Genomic DNA, 17844 nt, shown 5'->3' with positions numbered 1-17844 from the left:
GTATGTATATACCTGCTTGTTTTAAGTTGCTCATCTCTTAATTTCAAATGCATTTTAGATACCCTGCATTTGTACTCTCCTCCCCTCACGATTACTGTTTTTGATATTTTACATCTAATTCTTTTGTGTATCCCTTAACTGCTTATTGTGGATACAGATGATTTTACCTTTTTTGTCCTCCCTACTAGCTTTGTGTGTAGATGATTTCCTACCTTTATTGTATGTTTGCCTTTACCAGTGAGCTTTTCCATTTCACGACTTTCTTATTTCCAATTGTGGCCTTTTCTACCTAGAGAAGTTCCTTTAGCGTTTGTTTTAAAGCTGGTTTGGTGGTGCTGAATTCTTTTAGCTTTTGCTTGTCCATAAAGCTTTTGATTTCTCCATCAAATGTGAACGAGAGCCCTGCTGGGTAGAGTATTCTTCGTTGTAGATTTTTCTCTTTCATCACTTTAAGTATGTCCTGCCACTCCCTTCTGGCCTGCAGATTTTTTCTGCTGAAAAAATCAATGGATAGCCTTATGGTAGTTCCCTTGTATATTATTTGTTGCTTTTCTCTTGTTGCTTTTAATATTCTTGCTAAGAGTGTAAATCTTAAATGTCCTCATCATAGCAACTACAAAAAGGTAATTTTGTGAGGTGAAGTATGTGTTAACCTTACTGTGGTAATCATTTCTCAATATATACATATATCAAATCATATTGCACACCTTAAACTTACATAATGTTCTATGTCAGTTATATCTAAATAAAGCTGGAAAAGATGGCATCATGTGATCATTTGATAAGTGTTAAAGCCACTAAGGTGTTTGATAAAATTCAGGTACTCATTATAAAAATTTCCATAAAATGCTGGAATAAAAGTGTACTTCCTCAACAGGATAGAATGTTTTAAACCTATCATCAGCATTCTACTCAACAGAGAAGTGCTAGAGGGAAATCTATAAAAATTGGGATCAGAACAAGTTACCCTTTAACATTGTTTTGGAAGTTATAGGAAGTGTGGTAAGACATAAAAATTTTTTTTAAATGCATAACTTTAGGAAATGAAAAAATTATTATTACTCTTTGCTATGATTGTCTTTTAACAAGGATAAACAATCATATTTTTAACATGTACTTTGAAATAATGATAGATTCACAGGAAGTTGGAAACATAATTCAGAGAATCAAAAAGTCAGAGTAACAAGTATGGGTGAGGATGTAGGGAAACTGGAGCCCTCATATACTGCTGCTAGGAATGTAAAATGGTGCAGCCACCTTAGAGAATAGTCTGGCACTTCCTCAATTATTAAACATAGAGATACCATATGACCTAGTAGTTCTACTCCTCGGTATATATGCCCAAGAGAATTCAAAGCACATGTCCACAGAAAAACTTGTACGTGAAAGTGTATAGCTGCATTTAGCAAAAATGTGGAAACAACCCACATGTTCATCAGCTGATGAATGGATGAACAAAATGCGGTATATCCATAAGGTGCAATATTATTTGGTCATAAAAAGAAATGAAGTGTACTGCTTCATGCTACAGCATGGATGAATTTTGGAAATGTTATGTGAAGTGAAAGAAGCCTGTCACAAGATTCCATTGATATAGAATGTCCAGAAAGGCAAATCCATAGAGACAGAAAGTAGATTAGTGGTTGCTTAAGAGTGGGGTAGGATCAGCAGACCTATGGGAGTAATAGCTAATGGTACAGGATTTTTCTTTTTTGGGGTGATGAAAATGCTTTAAAACTGACTGTGGTGATAGTTGCACATATCTGTAAATATACTAAAATCCACGGAATTAGATACTTTACATAGGTCTATTGTATGGTATGTGAATTATATCTCAATAACGTTGTAAAACTAAATAATAATACCCTTTTCATCGTTTCCCTCAATGGTAACTATAGTGCAATGTCACAACCAGGAAATCGACTTGGTAAAGTTCACAGACGTTAATCACATTTCACGTTCTGCATGTACTCATTTGTGTGTGTGTGTGTGTGTGTTTAGTTCTGTGCAGTTTTTTTCATGTGTAGATTTGTGTTACCACCACTGTAGTCAAGATAGTGAACTCTAATCCATAGAGAATACCTTGTGCTACCCTTTTATGGCCATACACACGTCCCACCCCTTCCTGTTTCGCCTCACACCCTACTCCCTTCCCCTGGTCTCTGTACCCCCTAGCAACCACTGATTTATTGTCTGTCTGAATAATTTTGTTATTTCAAAAGTACTACATAAACGGAATCATATGATACATAAATTTTTGAGGGTTTTTTTTCATTTAGTAGAATTCCCTTGAGATCTCTCCAAGTCATAATGTGTGTCAGTAGTCCATTGCTTTTTATTGCCAAATAGTATTCCATAGTATGCAAGTACCAGTTTGTTTAGCCATTTATCACTGAAGGACATTTGGGTTTCTAGTTTGTGCCTATTCTGAATAAAGATGCTATAAATATTTGTATATAGGTTTTTGTGAGAATGAAGTGTTCATTTCATTGGGCTAAACGCCCAAGAGTACAATTGCTGAACCATATGGTAAGGACACACTTAGCGTTATAACAAACAGCCAGACTGTTTTCCAGAGTGACTGTACCATTTGACATTCTTACCAGCAAAATATGAGTGATCCAGTTTCTTATCTTTCTCTTCAGCATTTCGTGTTATCATTGTTTTTTTCTTTTAGCCTTTCTGATAGATGTTTTATGATATCTTATTGCGGTTTTAATTTGCATTTCCCTGATGGCTAATGATTTTGAACATCTTTTCCTGTGCTTCTTTGCCATCTGTATATCCTCTTCAGTGAAATGTCTGTTCATGTTTTTATGACCAACTTTCTAGTTAGATTTTTTTTTCTTACTCTTGAGTTTTAAGAGTTCTTTATATATCCTAGGTCCAAGTCCTTTGTTAAATGTGATTTGTGAATATTTTCTCATAGTCTGTAACTTGTCTTTTTATCCTCTTGACAAGGTTTTTCACAGAATACAGGTTCTTAATTTTGAAGATGGGTGTTTTATCATTTTTTACTTTTATGGATCTTGCTTTAAGTGTTACGTCTGAGAGGTCTAACTGTAGGCTCCGAAGATTTTCTCCTGTGTTTAGTTCTAAATGTTCTACAGTTTTACATTTTACATTTAGGTCCATGGTCCACTTGAGTTTGTTTTGTTTAATTTTATTTTCTTTGGCTGCATCGCATCTTAATTACGGCACGCAGGATCTTTCTTGTGGCGTGCGGGCTTCTCTCTAGTTGTGGCACTTGGGCTCCAGAGGGGGCTGGCTCAGTAGTTGCGGTGTGTGGGCTTAGTTGCTCCGTGGCACGTGGGATCTTAGTTCCTTGATCAGGGGTTGCACCCACGTCCTCTGCATTGGAAGGTGGATTGTTAACTACTGGACCACCAGGGAAGTCCCCACTTGAGTTTGTATAAGATGTTAGGTTTTGTATAAGATGTGAGGTTTTTAGGTCAAGGTTCATTTTTGGCCTATGGATGTCCAGTTGCCCCAGCACTGTTTTTTGAAAGGGCTATCCTTCCTCCACTGGATTTTTTCTTTATCCTTGTCAAAATTCATTTGAATACATTGCTATGAATCTATTTCTATTTCTATTCTGTTCTATTGATTTGTGTTCGTCCTTCCACTGATAATCACACTGTCCTGATCACTTTAGCTGTATAGTAAGTGTTAACATCAAGTTGAATGATTCTCTTTACTTCTTTTTTCTTTTTCAAAATTGTTTTAGCTAATTTAGGTCCTTTGCCTTTCCACGAACACTTTAGAACAGGGTTGTCTGTGTCTACAAAAAACTTAGCTGGGATTTTGATAGGCACTGCATTGAATTTATAGATCAATTGGGGGAGAATTGATAACTTTACTATGTTGAGTTTTTCAATCCATGAACATGATAGTAGATCCTCTTTGATTTCTTTCATCAACATTTTGTAATTTTCAGTGTGCAGATCCTTATACATGTTATAACAATATACAGTCATTTTAATTTTTAGGTTTATTTTTAAATTCAGTGAATAGAGCAGATAAATTTACAACACATATGTCAGCAGCATGAAATAACCTGTGTGTGTATAAATAAGTGCAACCATTTAGAATATATGGTAAAAAGACATCACACACAGAATAGCACATGCACACACAAAATTGTTTGGGTAAGGGACAGTATGTGTTTTAAAGGCATAAGTAACATTTCTCTAGACCCCCCAATCTGAACATACCATTAAATTGTGAAGGAAGTTCGTTGGCATAATTTAAGAAGTACGTTAAAAGTGATTAATTCACTACTTGGATAGACTATTTGAAATCCTAAATTAAATAAGTCAATGAAATCATAATTTATAAAATGTAAATATTGATATTAAACACACTTAATCATACCACATGGCCTTCAGATCAGTATATATTGTGAGAGAACTAGTTTGCTATGTTTATAGGTCCTTCCATCATATTTTCCTCTGTATCTGTGTACATCTTGTCCTAATATTCAGAGCATTATGCAGTTGACCCTTGAACAACGTGGGGGTTAGCGGGCATCGACCCTTTGCGCGGTCCAAAATCCACGTATAACTTACAGTTGGCCCTCTGTACCTGCAGTTTGTCTGTATTCACGGTTCCACATTTGTGGATTCAACCCGTATGGATCATGTAGTTCTATAGTATTAGCTATTGAAAAGAAGTGGACTCACCTGGTTCAAACCCATGTGGTTCAAGGATACTTCATACTGTATTTTATATTGTTATAATAGAAAGTGCTTGGGTGTTGGAGTCGGGAAGACTGGCCTAGAATTCTTGATGCAATATTGCCTATGTGAGAAATGACAGAAACTCGTGACTTGGAGAGACATCCTTAACCTTCTGAAACCTCAGTTTCTTCATGTGAAAAATGGGAATGGTAATTCTTTACAGAGCTCTAATGAAGATTAAGTGAGGTAATGTATGTAAAGAAATGTAGTAGCTGGAATGTAGGGATATTTGATACATTCTAGGTTATCCCAACTCCTTAACCCTCCTCACAATTCCCTAATTCCTGGCCCCTGAGTCCTCCAACTTTTCATTAGCTTTTAGAGTTCATGGTACAGAGCAGGGGTTGGCAAACTTTTTAGTAAAGGGCCCAGGTAGTCAATATCTTAGCCTTTGCTAGTCGAACCACTCATCTCTGTGCTTGTATCCTGAAATCGGTAGGCAATATGTAAATAAATGAGCGTGGTGTGTTTCTGTAAAGCTTTATTTATGGATTGTGAAATTTCAATTTCATATAATTTTCACGTTTCATGAAGTATTATTACTCTTAATTTTTTTTTTCAACCATTTGAAAATAGAAAATTCACTCTTAGCTCTCAGGCCAAAAAAGAGGTGCTGGGGGGAGCAGAAAACTGGATTTAGTACCTGCCATAGTTTTCTGACCCCAATAGAGAGGATGTCTCTAATAAGCCTGTTATGTGGCAGTGTTCTCAGTGGCTAAGAACATATCCTTCGAAAAGAAAGACCTGGGTTTGTAATTCTGGCTTTGCCACTTAGTTTGACCTTCGATAAGTTACTTTACCTTCCATCTCTAAAGCTCAGCTTGCTCACCTAGAGTGCTGACTTTTTATGAGGTTAAAGGAAGTAATATAGAAAAAAGGACTGTTGCACAAATGATCTCAATAAATGGGAGCTGTAAACATCTACAGTCTTCCTCTTTCATTGAAATCTTTTGCAGTTTATCTTGATAAGTTTTTCAGAACCCCATAAGGAATGGTAAGGCATTTCCCATGACTTGCAAAGAATCTTGTTTCTTTCCCAGAAACCCTTGTGGGAACCTTCTGAGTTATAAACTTGCCTTTAACCTTCCCTGCAACCACAGCCAGAGCCTTGAGGGTTAGATACCTTGGGAGCTGAGCCTCTTCTCCCCTCAACTGTAAAAGCATCACAGAGGGCATTCAGAGCATCTCAGAATCATGAATTAAATCAACATGGATTGCCAGTTGTTTTAGGGAGAGAAATGGCTAATGAACAGGGTCTTTAGCACCCTTTTGCTTTGGAGCAGCCATCCCTTTCTGCCGTGCTCCTAAAAGCAAAAAGCATACTGATGACACAGCAAAGCACACAAGGCAGCACTTTGGCAGGAAGCCAGTAGAGAACTGGTGAGCACAGCTGGATCACAGGCTTAGGCCACATTGAAGTTGGGCTTGGAGCCAAAGCATGCCCAACGCTTAGCCCACTGGCATCCCTCCACCCAAGTCCGAATCTGATGTAAGGCACAGGTGATGTCAGAATCAGCCAATATCCACACCTGTGAGAAGAGCCCGAGGCTGAGCAGGATTGATAACAGCCAGCTGCCAGGACCGAACCCACAGTAATGGTTGAGATGTGCTTGAAAGAGGAGCAGCACGGCTTATTAGTAGATCCTGACTTTCCTTGGTAGAATACATACCTTCTCCTGCCTGTATGTCATGTGAGCTCGACACATCCTCAAAACAAAACCAACCTGATGAGGACTGCCTCGAGAGAGAAGTTGCTAGGTAGCTGGCAAACTCACACCCACAGTCTGCGTGTATCTGCACGAGAGAGACGGGTCTTCACTGCATCCTGCCTAGCCTAATTGCTTCTCCTGGAGATAAAGGATGCTGGTGTCTGTAGTTGGAAGGCTGGAAAGGAGACGTGTGGAGTGGACTGAGATTCGAGATTTGGAGAGGAAGGGGGAGCCTTATTGCCTCTGGACCTTCTATCATGCAGGTCTGCCACTGAGGGTCTAAGGCAGGTCCTCTGTCAGGGGAGCCCCTTATATCACTAGCACAGAGCCGAGCCCCTCGCTGTTTTAACTTTCTCCAGCTGCTCTGCATTTTGCGGGTAGGCACTGAAATAATTGTGTCCCTTGATGGTGGTCTCTGTTGCTGAGTGACAGTATTTTCTGAGTTCCTTATATACCCTTCCCCCCTAGTCGTGACCTTCTAATGGAATGCCCGCTGTAAGTTGTTTGTTTGTTCACTCTGGTTTCCTCTCCCAGGCCAGAACCATCTCGACAGGAGTCAGGGCAATCCATCACGATCCTGTATTCCCTCACCCCAAAGCCCCTCACTGAGGAAGTACAGATTTGAAAGGAGGAAGGCAACAGCTGCAAACCATATTTTATTTCTGATCCCCTTCCTGGTGCCAGCAGCTGGGCTGGTACCAGCCCTGTGTGACTAAACTAGCCGCCTGGAACCTCTCCACGTAAATCTGTATGGCTCCTGAAGCCAAGTGATGTGTACTGGCATGGTCCACCCTGCGCTGATATCACCCCTGGTGGAAATGGCCTCTCCACAAAGGATCTGACTCTTCTCTGAGTTTTTCCTAACTCAGAGGTTCTTACAGTGCCATATTCCCCTCCTCAGACACCCACACAGATTCCTAATGCCTTTATCTCCTCCTCTTGGGAGGAAACTGGAGGTGTGCCGTGACCTTCACTGTTTGACGGTTTATGAACTGCCCACAGGGGCTGGGAGGAGTGTTTTTGCCTTTTCTCTAATTGCTTCCATCAGAAGTAGTATACTGTGGTAGACAGTCTTTTTTGAAGTCAGAGTTGTCTTTGAGCTGCTGAAGTCTGTGTTCTAATCCTGACTTTATCACTTACTACTGTTTGCCGTGGGCAAGTTGCTGGTTCCTGCATTTCAAGACTGGCATGATGATGATGCCACCGCCGCCAGCATTTGGGGGATGCTCTGAAAATTAATGGATAATGATTGTTAAGTATCTGTCACACTCCTGGCTTGTTTTAAGTGCCTGTCCCCTTGTACACACACCCGTGTATACTTGCACACTTTGTGCTAATTTATATGTGTATTCCTCTGGTAATAGTGGTTTGGGCATTGCTAGGTTTCTGCAGATATTTTTTGAAAAGTTTGTTTTTTTTCCTGACAACAATAGGAATGTGTATTAAGTTTTTCGAAAAAGGGAAAGCACACGAAAAAATACAAATTGTATGAGATGATCATTGGCACCATTTTGTCATGTAATGAATTTTCTGAAAATTCTATTTAAAATTTTATTTCATGTAGGATCATGCTGTACAGTCGACTTTTTATTTTTTTAATGTGAATGAATTTTTATTATGAATCCACTTGTTTTCCTATAATATGATTTTTAATAATTGTAGTCTATTATTTGGATGTACCATCATTTATTTATCATATCTCTTATGGTTGAACTTTGTTGGTTATTTCTAGTTTTTCACTGTGATAAACTCTAGTTGATCCTTCTTGCAGCATAATCTTTATACACATTTATAAGTTCTTTTTGAATAAGTTTTGAAAAGCAAGTTGGGTTAAAAGTAGAAACATTTTTAAAGCTTTGAATTTTAAAGCTTTTCTTCCATAAAGCCTTTGCTATTTTAAATGCCCACGAGTAGTGGTCCCCCTTCATACCTTCTTTAATTGAGTATTAAGTTTTTTAAAACATGATTACATATACATGAAAATTTATCTTATTGCTTATTATCTAGTTATTTAAACATTTTCTGTTCATGTTCTTTGCCACTTATGTTTGACGATTTATGATAACCTTTAATATATGAAGTATATGAAATCTTTTATCATACTATTTGTTGTAGATATTTATTCCCCAGTCATTTGCCTTTTAATTTCTTTATGGTGAGGTCTCTTTCTTTTTCTCCCACTCTCTTTCTTTTTTAAAAAAATGTATCAAAGTCCATATATTTTATAGTTAAAGCTATTAATCTTTTCCTTTAGTTATTTTTTTATTTTAGCTTTTGTGCTAAGAAGTCATTTCCCCCTGAGAAATCACAAAAATATCCAACTGTGTGTTCTTCCTAAATTATTTACCTTTTTTGAATTTCTTGTGGCATGAGTGTGAGGTACGGATTCATTATTTTAATAGGCATGATGACTATTTCTTTAAAAACTTATGAAAACTAATCATAAAATATTTTAAGGGTCAGTAGATACACATAAAAAATACCAAAATGAAGAACCCAAATGGAAATATATTTCAGTGATTATTTAAAAAAAAAAAAAAGGCTGTGTTTAGTATTGAGAAGATGCTACTCTGGCAGTTGTAGTTAATTCTAAACAGCTAAAGTACCGTATTTAAATTCCACATTAACCCTTTTTTGTTACTCACTGAGGTGGCTACTGGGAGTGATAGTATTTGGAGTTCACTTGAACTTCTTTTTCTCTGGATATCTTTTTTCTGTCACAATCTCTGTTTTTGGAGCAACCTGCCCTCCTGGACAGTATCTCTCTCCAGGAAGTGTGCCTTTGTGGATCCTTCCAGTCTTCTGATGGCTCTGTTTTAGCTTCCATTCCTTTAATTTAGGAATCATTTATCTAGTCTTAAAATTCTGGTTTTCCGATAGCCCTGCCTGTTTTTGAAACACAGTGTTGTAGGTTGACCGTAGGCAAAACATCACAAAATTACTGATAACTTGGAAAAATCAGATGTATTCAGAGGAAGAGCACTGACTCTTGTTACCTCCTGTTTCAGGAAAAGATGAAAGGCAAGAACAAGCTGGTGCCTCGCCTGCTAGGGATCACCAAGGACTCGGTGATGCGCGTGGATGAAAAGACAAAGGAAGTGCTGCAGGAGTGGCCACTCACCACAGTCAAGCGCTGGGCAGCCTCACCCAAGAGCTTCACACTGGTAGGGACTGGCTGAAGGCAGTGAGTGGGCCAGCATGGCCTTGGGTGATATCGTGGGGCAGGGAAACAATACAAGCCCATTGGGTTTCCCTGCCCTTGGAGAGGGACAGATGGTGGGGGTCCACGAGGGCAGGGGTGGGCACTGGTCCAGAAGTGAGTGAGATGTCTGAGAGCTGGGTCTCATTGGCCACCTCTTCCTCTCTAGTGCTCTAAGTCTGTCTGAGTTCTTTAATTAGAAAGAGCCAGTCAGGGATGATTCTCAGTCTCTGTGGTCCTGATGCCATGCCTAGTATACCCTAAAAGGCAGCTTTATAATGCTCTGAGGCCCGTACAAAGACTCCCTCCTCATCTTTAGTTGTTTTAGAAGTTCCTAAGAATTGTGACAACTTGCCAAGCTATGTTTTCCCAGCCTGCCTATGAAGAGAACATTGTTGTATGGTGGAAATAGCATAGACTGTGGGGTAACATTCGAAATCAGCTTTCATTCCCAGCTCCGTGCCCTTGCTCAAGTTACTTCTCCTCTCTGAGCCTTAATGTCCTCAGCTGTGAAATGGGGGTAGTAATACCTGTTTCACAGAGTTGTCAGAATCAAATGAGACGATGATAATAAAGTGCTCAAAGTGAAATGCATGGAAAGTAGGGAGAATGTTTGTTCCAGACCTTTAAACCTCTGAATTCTTCCTCCCAATCTCAGTATCTGCTCTTAACAGAGTATACCATGTGGCCTTAACTGTAGCCAGCCACATTGGTATGTGAGAATTGGTAGGGCAATTATTTTGTAGCACATATCGAGCCATAAGAGAAATCAGAAAGTGTTGACATTTGTGAATTTCTTCAGCACTCCTGAACTGTACTATTCTCCAGCTCTTGTGAACACTTGAAATAACTGCATCTAGGCAAGATCTTACAATAGGGCATCAGAAAAAAGGTATAAGGAAGGGACCTTAGTGGGAGTATTAGTTATCTAATTTGATCATTGATTGATAGACTCTTGCCAGTTGGGAGGAATCTTCAGAAAACATACCTTCTTTCCTCCTGTAGTGAGTAACAGCTGTATCCACATGGCCCTTAAAAAGTAGGTGTTCACGCTTAGTGAACTAACTTCTCATCTTCCATTGTAGGTAATTGTGGATAATTTCTAAAATAGAAAAATCAAGAAATCAATATAAATATATTATTTAGAAATACTAGAAGAAATTGCTAAAAAGGATTCAAAGTAGTTGCACAGGGGATGGAAAGTGAAGGTGGGAATGGGTAGGGCAGGCATAGCTATGTTTTGTTATATACATTTTGATACTATTGGTCTTTTTAAGCTAGACCCAAGTACTGCTTTTTTAAAAACAAAAAGTTATTAAAAACTGTTGCGAATTGCAGTAACTACCTGAAGCGAAAGAGAGAACAAATATCAATGTTTTTACTAAAGTTGGAGTAAAGCTTATAACCTGTAAAGTTTCTTTCCTTCCTACCCAGCTTTAATTTAATAGACAAGTGTTTAGAGATTTTCCTGTCGTCTTTCTGTTATTGAGTTTTAGTTTGTTTCTCTTATGGTCAATGAGATGTACTGTGATTCTGTTAATGTTCATGGAACATACTTTGTATGATTTCAATTTGTAGAATTTTAAGGTTTGTTTTATATCACAGGGATATGATCATTCTTGGAGAATGTTCCATGAGTGCTTGAAAAGAATGTGCATTCTGCTGTAGTGTTGGGTGTAGTGTCCTATAAATGCTAGTTAGATCCTGTTAGCTGTTGGTGGTATTTCAGTCTTACATATCCTTGTTAATTTTCTGTCTATTAATTCTAACAATTCCTGAGAGTGAAGTTCCCAACAGCAATTGGGGATTTTTTCTATTTCTCCTTTCATCTCTATCAGTTTTTGTTCCATGTATTTTGAAGCTCTGCTGTTCTGTATCTATACATTTAAGATTATGCTATGTTCTTAATGGAGAAATTGTTCTATCATTATGTTCTTTTGTTCATAGTAAAGATTTTGCTCTGCAGTTTGCTTTATCTTACATTGGTATAGCCACTCACGCTTTTTTTGTGTGTGTTTGTGGTACGCGGGCCTCTCACTGTTGTGGCCTCTCCCGTTGCAGAGCACAGGCTCTGGACGCGCAGGCTCAGTGGCCATGGCTCACGGGCCTAGCCGCTCCGCGGCATGTGGGATCTTCCCGGACCGGGGCACGAACCTGTATCCCCTGCATCGGCAGGCAGACACTCAACCACTGTGCCACCAGGGAAGCCCCACTCATGCTTTTTTAAATTAGGTGTTTGAATGTTATATTTTTCTACCCTTTTATTTTAAACCTAGTTATATTGTTAGGTTTTAAATGAATTTCATGTAGAGAGCATGGAGTTGGGTTGTGCTTTTTATTAAAATTCACTCTTGTAATTAATGTCTTTAGGCCAATTATCTTTTAAGCTAATTATTAGTATGTTCGATATTATGTCTACCATTTTATTATTTTTTTGTTTACTTTATTCTCTATTTTTCTTGCCTTCCTGTGGGTTACTTGAACATTTTTTTTTAGAGTTCCATTTTTTTTTCATTAATTAATTTTTGGCTTCGTTGGGTCTTCATTGCTGCACGTGGGCTTTCTCTAGTTGCAGTGAACGGGGGCTACTCTTTGTTGCAGTGAGTGGTCTTCTCATTGTGGTGGCTTCTCTTGTTGCAGAGAACAGTCTCTAGGCATGTGGGGTTCAGTAGTTGTGGCACGTGGGCTCAGTAGTTGTGGCTCATGGCCTCTAGAGCGCAGGCTTAGTAGTTGTGACGCACGGGGCTTAGTTGCTCCGCGGCATGTGGGATCTTCCCGGGCCAGGGCTCGAACCCGTGTCCCTGCATTGGCAGGTGGATTCCTAACCACTGTACCACCAGGGAAGTCCCTAGAGTTCCATTTTTTTTTTAAAGGCTTCACCAGAGTTTTCTTTTATAAATTTATTTTTTATTTATTTTTGGCTGTGTTGGGTCTTCATTTCTGTGCGAGGGCTTTCTCCAGTTTTGGCAAGCAGGGGCCACTCTTCATCGCAGTGTGTGGGCCTCTCACTGCCGCGGTCTCTCCTGTTGTGGAGCACAGGCTCCAGAAGTGCAGACTCAGTAGTTGTGGCTTACAGGCCCAGTTGCTCTGCGGCATGTGGGATCCTCCCAGGCCAGGGCTTGAACCCGTATCCCCTGCACTGGCAGGCAGACTCTCAACCACTGCACCACCAGGGAAGCCCCTCCATTTTTATTTATAATCTTTTTGAGCATATTTCTTTGCATAGTGCTCTTAGTAATTATTCTAGATACTATCATGTATGTATGAGATTAATTACCACCTACTAGCATCAATGTTTCACCACTTCAAATAAAATATAAAAACTTTACTTCCATTTAGGTCTGTTTACACTCTACACTTTTTGAGTATAATTGTTTAAATATTTCTTCTGTATACATTGACCACTACATGAGATGGTGTTACAGCTTTTGCTTCAACCATAAAATAAAATGGAAGAAAACTCATGAGGTGAAAGGATAGTCTATTACATTTACTTCTGTTTTTATCCATCTCATTGTTCTTTCTCTTTCAAGTTCCCTGTCTTCTTTTGTTTTCATTTTCCTTATGTTTGGAGAGCTTTCTTTAGCCATTCTTTAAAGGTAGGTCTGCTAGCAACAAATTCTTAGTTTTCCTTCATCTGAGAATGTTATATCCCCTTCATTCATGAAGGTTAATTTTGCCAGTTACAGGATTTGAGATCCACAGTTCTTTTCTTTTAGCACTTAAGAAGTGTCATTCTACTTCTTTCTGGCCTCTGTGGTTTCAGAATAGAAATTTTCTGTCATCAGATTGGTATTCCTTTGTAGGTAATATGTTGCTTTTCTATGCATGTTTTTAAGTTTTTCTTTTCTCTAGTTTTCAAAAGTTCATGGGGTGGGTTTCTGAGGTTGATTCTATTTTGAGGTTTGCTTAGCTTCTTGAATTTGTAGGTTTATGTCTCTCACTAATTCAGAGACGTTTTCAGCCATTATTTCTTTTAATACTTTTTTTTTTTTTTGGATACCCCCCTCTACTCTCCTTCCCTTTTTCTGATGATATGGACGTTTGGCTTTTTCATATTTATTTATTTTTTTTTTTTTTTTTTTTTTTTTCCTGCCATGCCACACGGCTTGTGTGATCTCAGTTCCCTAGCCAGGAATTGAACCCTGGCTGTGGCAGTGAAAGCCCGGAATCCTAACCATTAGGCCACCAGGGAACTCCCATTAGGTCTTTTTTTAAATTGTTCCACAGATCCCTGAAGCTCTGTTGTATTTTGTCTGTTTTCTGTTGTTTCGCTTGACTAAATTCTGTTGATCTGTTTTCAAGTTTATTCTTTTCTTTGTCATTTCCATACTACTGTTTATATCCTGTGCATTTTACTTTGGTTATGGCATTTTTTAATTCTAAAATTTCAGTTTGGTTCCTTTTTATGACTTGGGTTTCTTCATTGAATCTTTCTATTGTTTTCATTTGTTTTGGGAGAATTTGTAATTGGGTGTTGAAACATTTTTTATTATTCAAAATCAAAAATTCCTTATCACATAATTCCAACATCTGCTTCATTTCAATATTGACATCAGTTGATTATCTTTTTTTTTTTTTTTTTTTTGCGTGTCTTTTTTTACGTCGTAGTTATCCTGGTTCTTGAAATGAATTGTGATTTTCAATTATATCCTAGATGTTTTGATTATGATAATAGGAGACTCTTGATATTATTTATATCTTCTGTTGTAGCAGACAGTCAACTTGTTTAGGTTTAGTGTGTAGTGTTCTGGCTGTAGGTTTAGTGTGTAGTGTTCTAGTGTTCAAGTCTTTGTGGACTTGAGTTGCAATGGCAGTTTATTTTCTGAGCCCTTGCAATGCTATTCTGGATTGCTTTGTACTTCTGACTCTGCTGGGGTTCCTGCTCAAAGCCTCTTGGTGCTCGGGGTGTGGGGGAAGAAGGTACTTCCTTGGGCCACCTGCTATTGCTGGCTGACGTTTTTTAGGGGAGGTAGAAGCTACTGAGCGTGAATCTACTTATGCCACTGAGTGGAGGGGAGGGAGACACAGGGCTTCACTGTGGCCACTGCTGCAAAGTGACCAGATCACCCGCCTGCCTGGGTTGTGGAGCAGGTCCTGGGATGGCCAGACTTTCACTGCTTTGCAGGTGCTGGTGAGCAACAACCTAGGTTGTGGAGCTGCTTGAGGCTCCCAGCTAGGTCTCTGTTGGGCTTCCCCTCTCCTGGTCCCTTGGCCAAAGAGAACAGGCTTTTGGGAACTTACTGTTGGACGTTCCAAGTTTCAGCCCTCTCCAGCACCCAGTCTTGGGGGTATGGGATCTAAAACAAAATTCAAGAACTCTTCAGACTGTGGTTCTTCAGGTCCTGAGGTCACCAGCCAGTCTACCTTTCCAGCTTTCAGAGCCCTTTACCATTGCTTGTTGAATAAATTTTAGGGTGTTCAGTTGTATTTAGAGGGGGCAAGCAAGAAAAAGTGAATCCATGCCAGAACCTGTTCCAAAACTGGACCCCCTCACCTTTAAAACTGCTGATGTGCTGTATTTCTTCTAATGTGGGTTTTGTCCCCCCAGGATTTTGGGGAGTATCAGGAAAGCTACTATTCAGTACAGACCACTGAGGGAGAGCAAATATCCCAGCTGATTGCAGGCTACATTGACATCATCCTCAAAAAGGTATTTCATACTGATGCAAATTGGACAACACTTCTTTATTAAAAGACTCAGGTTAGGTGATGAAGCTCCCTGAAAAACAAACAAGCAAGCAGACACCTCATGGAAAGTACTTGATTCACTGATTGAAGCTTTAACATTAAGATTGCTTAAGTGTGAAGTCTTTAACCTCATATCCTAGGAGATTTCTGATTTTGCTGCAGCTCATATTTGTGTCATTGACTGCCAAGTCATGAGCAATAGTGCATCATTTAGCTAATGAATGAGCCTGGCTAACCCCTCAGCGTCTTCCTCTCTACGTAATTGTTATGCTTTCCGGCCTCTATAGAAACTGGCTTTAGGGTCTGAAGATATTCCTTTTCTTTCTTCTCTCTCTCTCTCTTTTTTAACCTATTTTAATGGGGAGTTATATGCCATAGTGGTATACCTTTCCTAGGGCTTCAAGATACAGCCCACAAAAATAGCCAAGTTCTACTGGAATATTCATATCTATGTCTTGATTTTAACTGTATAAAATTGTGCAGTAATGTTACACAGAAGACATTATATATCTCTCTGTATTAAATAATATATTTCTTTTTCATTACTCTTGCTTTGTTTCACCCATCACTTATTAATTATCCAATACAAGGAATTTGGGGTAAACCTTAACAGATCTGCTTGTGTGGCTCATTTTTAAAACCCTCTTAAAAGGGTCTTGTGTCAAGACCTGCTGACTTTCGTTTTTGTCTTGTTTTACCTCAGAAACAAAGTAAAGATAGATTTGGACTAGAGGGCGATGAGGAGTCAACTATGTTAGAAGAGTCCGTTTCCCCCAAAAAGTAAGTATCGTTAAGAGCACTGGAGAACTGGCTTCTCCCTGGATACAGGGCAGGTTTCCTTGTGCCAGCTCTGGGGCTGTTGCCCTGAAGTCCCTCACGTGGAGGAGGTGATAGTGGATGAGATAGATGAGTCTTGCTTCTCGAAGTGTGGTCCCCAGACCATTGTCATCAGTGTTGAGGGTGTCTTGTTGGGGCGGCGGTGGCTGGGGACTTCAGGGAGACACTGAACAAGATGTAGTGCGTAATTCCACCTTTAGACACAGTGAGCCTTCATGAGTCCTGTTCTGAATTTCTGATTTAAATCTCATAAACTGCATCATTATCATCAGAGCCTGGAGACTGAGTTTAATTCTGTACCTTTGGGCTAGGGGCCTAGCCGGTAGAGGAGTTTTTGTTTATGGGATGCTTTTACCTGCCACGCTTGATACATATGTCATGAGGCAGCAGAGGAACAAGAAAAGAACATGGACCCTGGAGCCAGAGTTACTGGGTTCAAATATGGGGTCTGTTTTCTACTGTGTGGCCTTGGGGACATTATGAATTTTCTCTGTCTTTTTCATCTCATCTATAAAATGAGAATAATGATTGATCATACTACCTCATAAGTTTGAATTTAATGATTGAGTTACTAATAAAGCACATAAAACAATCCCTGGTACATAATAAATGTTTACTATTATCATCATTTTAAATTCAGAATAATCTCAATTTAGCTCCATTTTATAAATGAGGAAACTGAGATTTATTAAAATTAAGTAACATCTAATAAGTGAGACTTGTTGACCAAAACCTATTCAGCTACTCCCTTGATGTTAAATAGAGCATTGCAGTAATAACTTTTCTTGTCTGTACTTTGTTGTGTGTGTCTATCTTGCTGTCTCACTTGATCTCAGCAGCATCCCCTTGTGGAAGAGGTAGGCTAGATTTTATCATCCCCAGTTCATAGATGAGGAAACCAAAGCTCCTAGAGGTTAGTTGAGATGCATGCATGTGGCAGAGCCAGGACTCAGATTCAGGTGTTCTGATGTCTCCTGTAGTGCACTGCCAGAGAGTTTGAGCATATTCCACCACGTTGAAGTTGTCTAGTAATAGGAATTGTTTCTCTGATGTTGCTGCTCTGTACACTTTCTCACAGTTTGCATCATAATCCCCTTGAAGGTGCTTTTCCATTTGTCCCTTATTTGTACGCAAGTTGGAACCAAATTTGATGTGGTGCATTTCAAGTACTACTTGCTACCCTCTGGCAAAAGACCTTAATTTCTTGAAATTATTAATGACCATTAGATGGACATTAGTAACCTAGTACTTCCTAATAGGGTGAGCTGTTCACTTCCTAGGATTCTGCTGTGCTTGAACTTCTCCTAGGAGCAGCTCAGTAAGTGTCTGAGCCCCGCGTGCTGGGACCCTCCCCACTGATGCAGACGGCATCATGGTGCGGTCTGGTCATGGCAAGCAGGAAGAGTGGTCCAGGGGAGTTCCTCATCACTAGACCTTCCACTTCGCCCTGTATTAGACATTGGCTGAGATCTTGCAATGCAGCTGAGCTCCGAGAGGAGCTATAGATCCACCCTCCCTAGTGCCAGCCCCTCCGCAGATGTTAATGCTGCTGCGTGGATGCCTGTTGCTTGGAATCCTAGCTTGGCTCACAAGCTTTGCCCTGGACAACGGGGAGTGACCTGCAGTGGTTCCAGAACCCTGGGACAGAGGCTGCTGTGTCTTAAGGCAA

At 39.5% G+C, this 17844-nt stretch overlaps 1 protein-coding gene across 1 annotated transcript in view; it reads left to right on the top strand.

Moving 5' to 3' along the window:
* TLN2 (talin 2) overlaps positions 1-17844 on the top strand; it is a 447872-nt gene that overhangs the window by 274587 nt on the left and 155441 nt on the right. Inside the window, exons 12-14 of the mRNA XM_024735251.1 lie at positions 9457-9612; positions 15199-15300; positions 16042-16118. Coding sequence (XP_024591019.1) covers positions 9457-9612; positions 15199-15300; positions 16042-16118 — 335 coding nt within the window. The remainder of the gene's footprint in view (positions 1-9456; positions 9613-15198; positions 15301-16041; positions 16119-17844) is intronic.

Source organism: Neophocaena asiaeorientalis, unplaced genomic scaffold (genome assembly GCF_003031525.2).
Source record: "Neophocaena asiaeorientalis asiaeorientalis breed wild unplaced genomic scaffold, Neophocaena_asiaeorientalis_V1.1 scaffold264, whole genome shotgun sequence".
Lineage (NCBI taxonomy): Eukaryota > Metazoa > Chordata > Mammalia > Artiodactyla > Phocoenidae > Neophocaena > Neophocaena asiaeorientalis.
The sequence above is the reverse complement of the archived record's forward strand: the minus strand, read 5'-3'. Positions and strand labels throughout refer to the sequence as shown.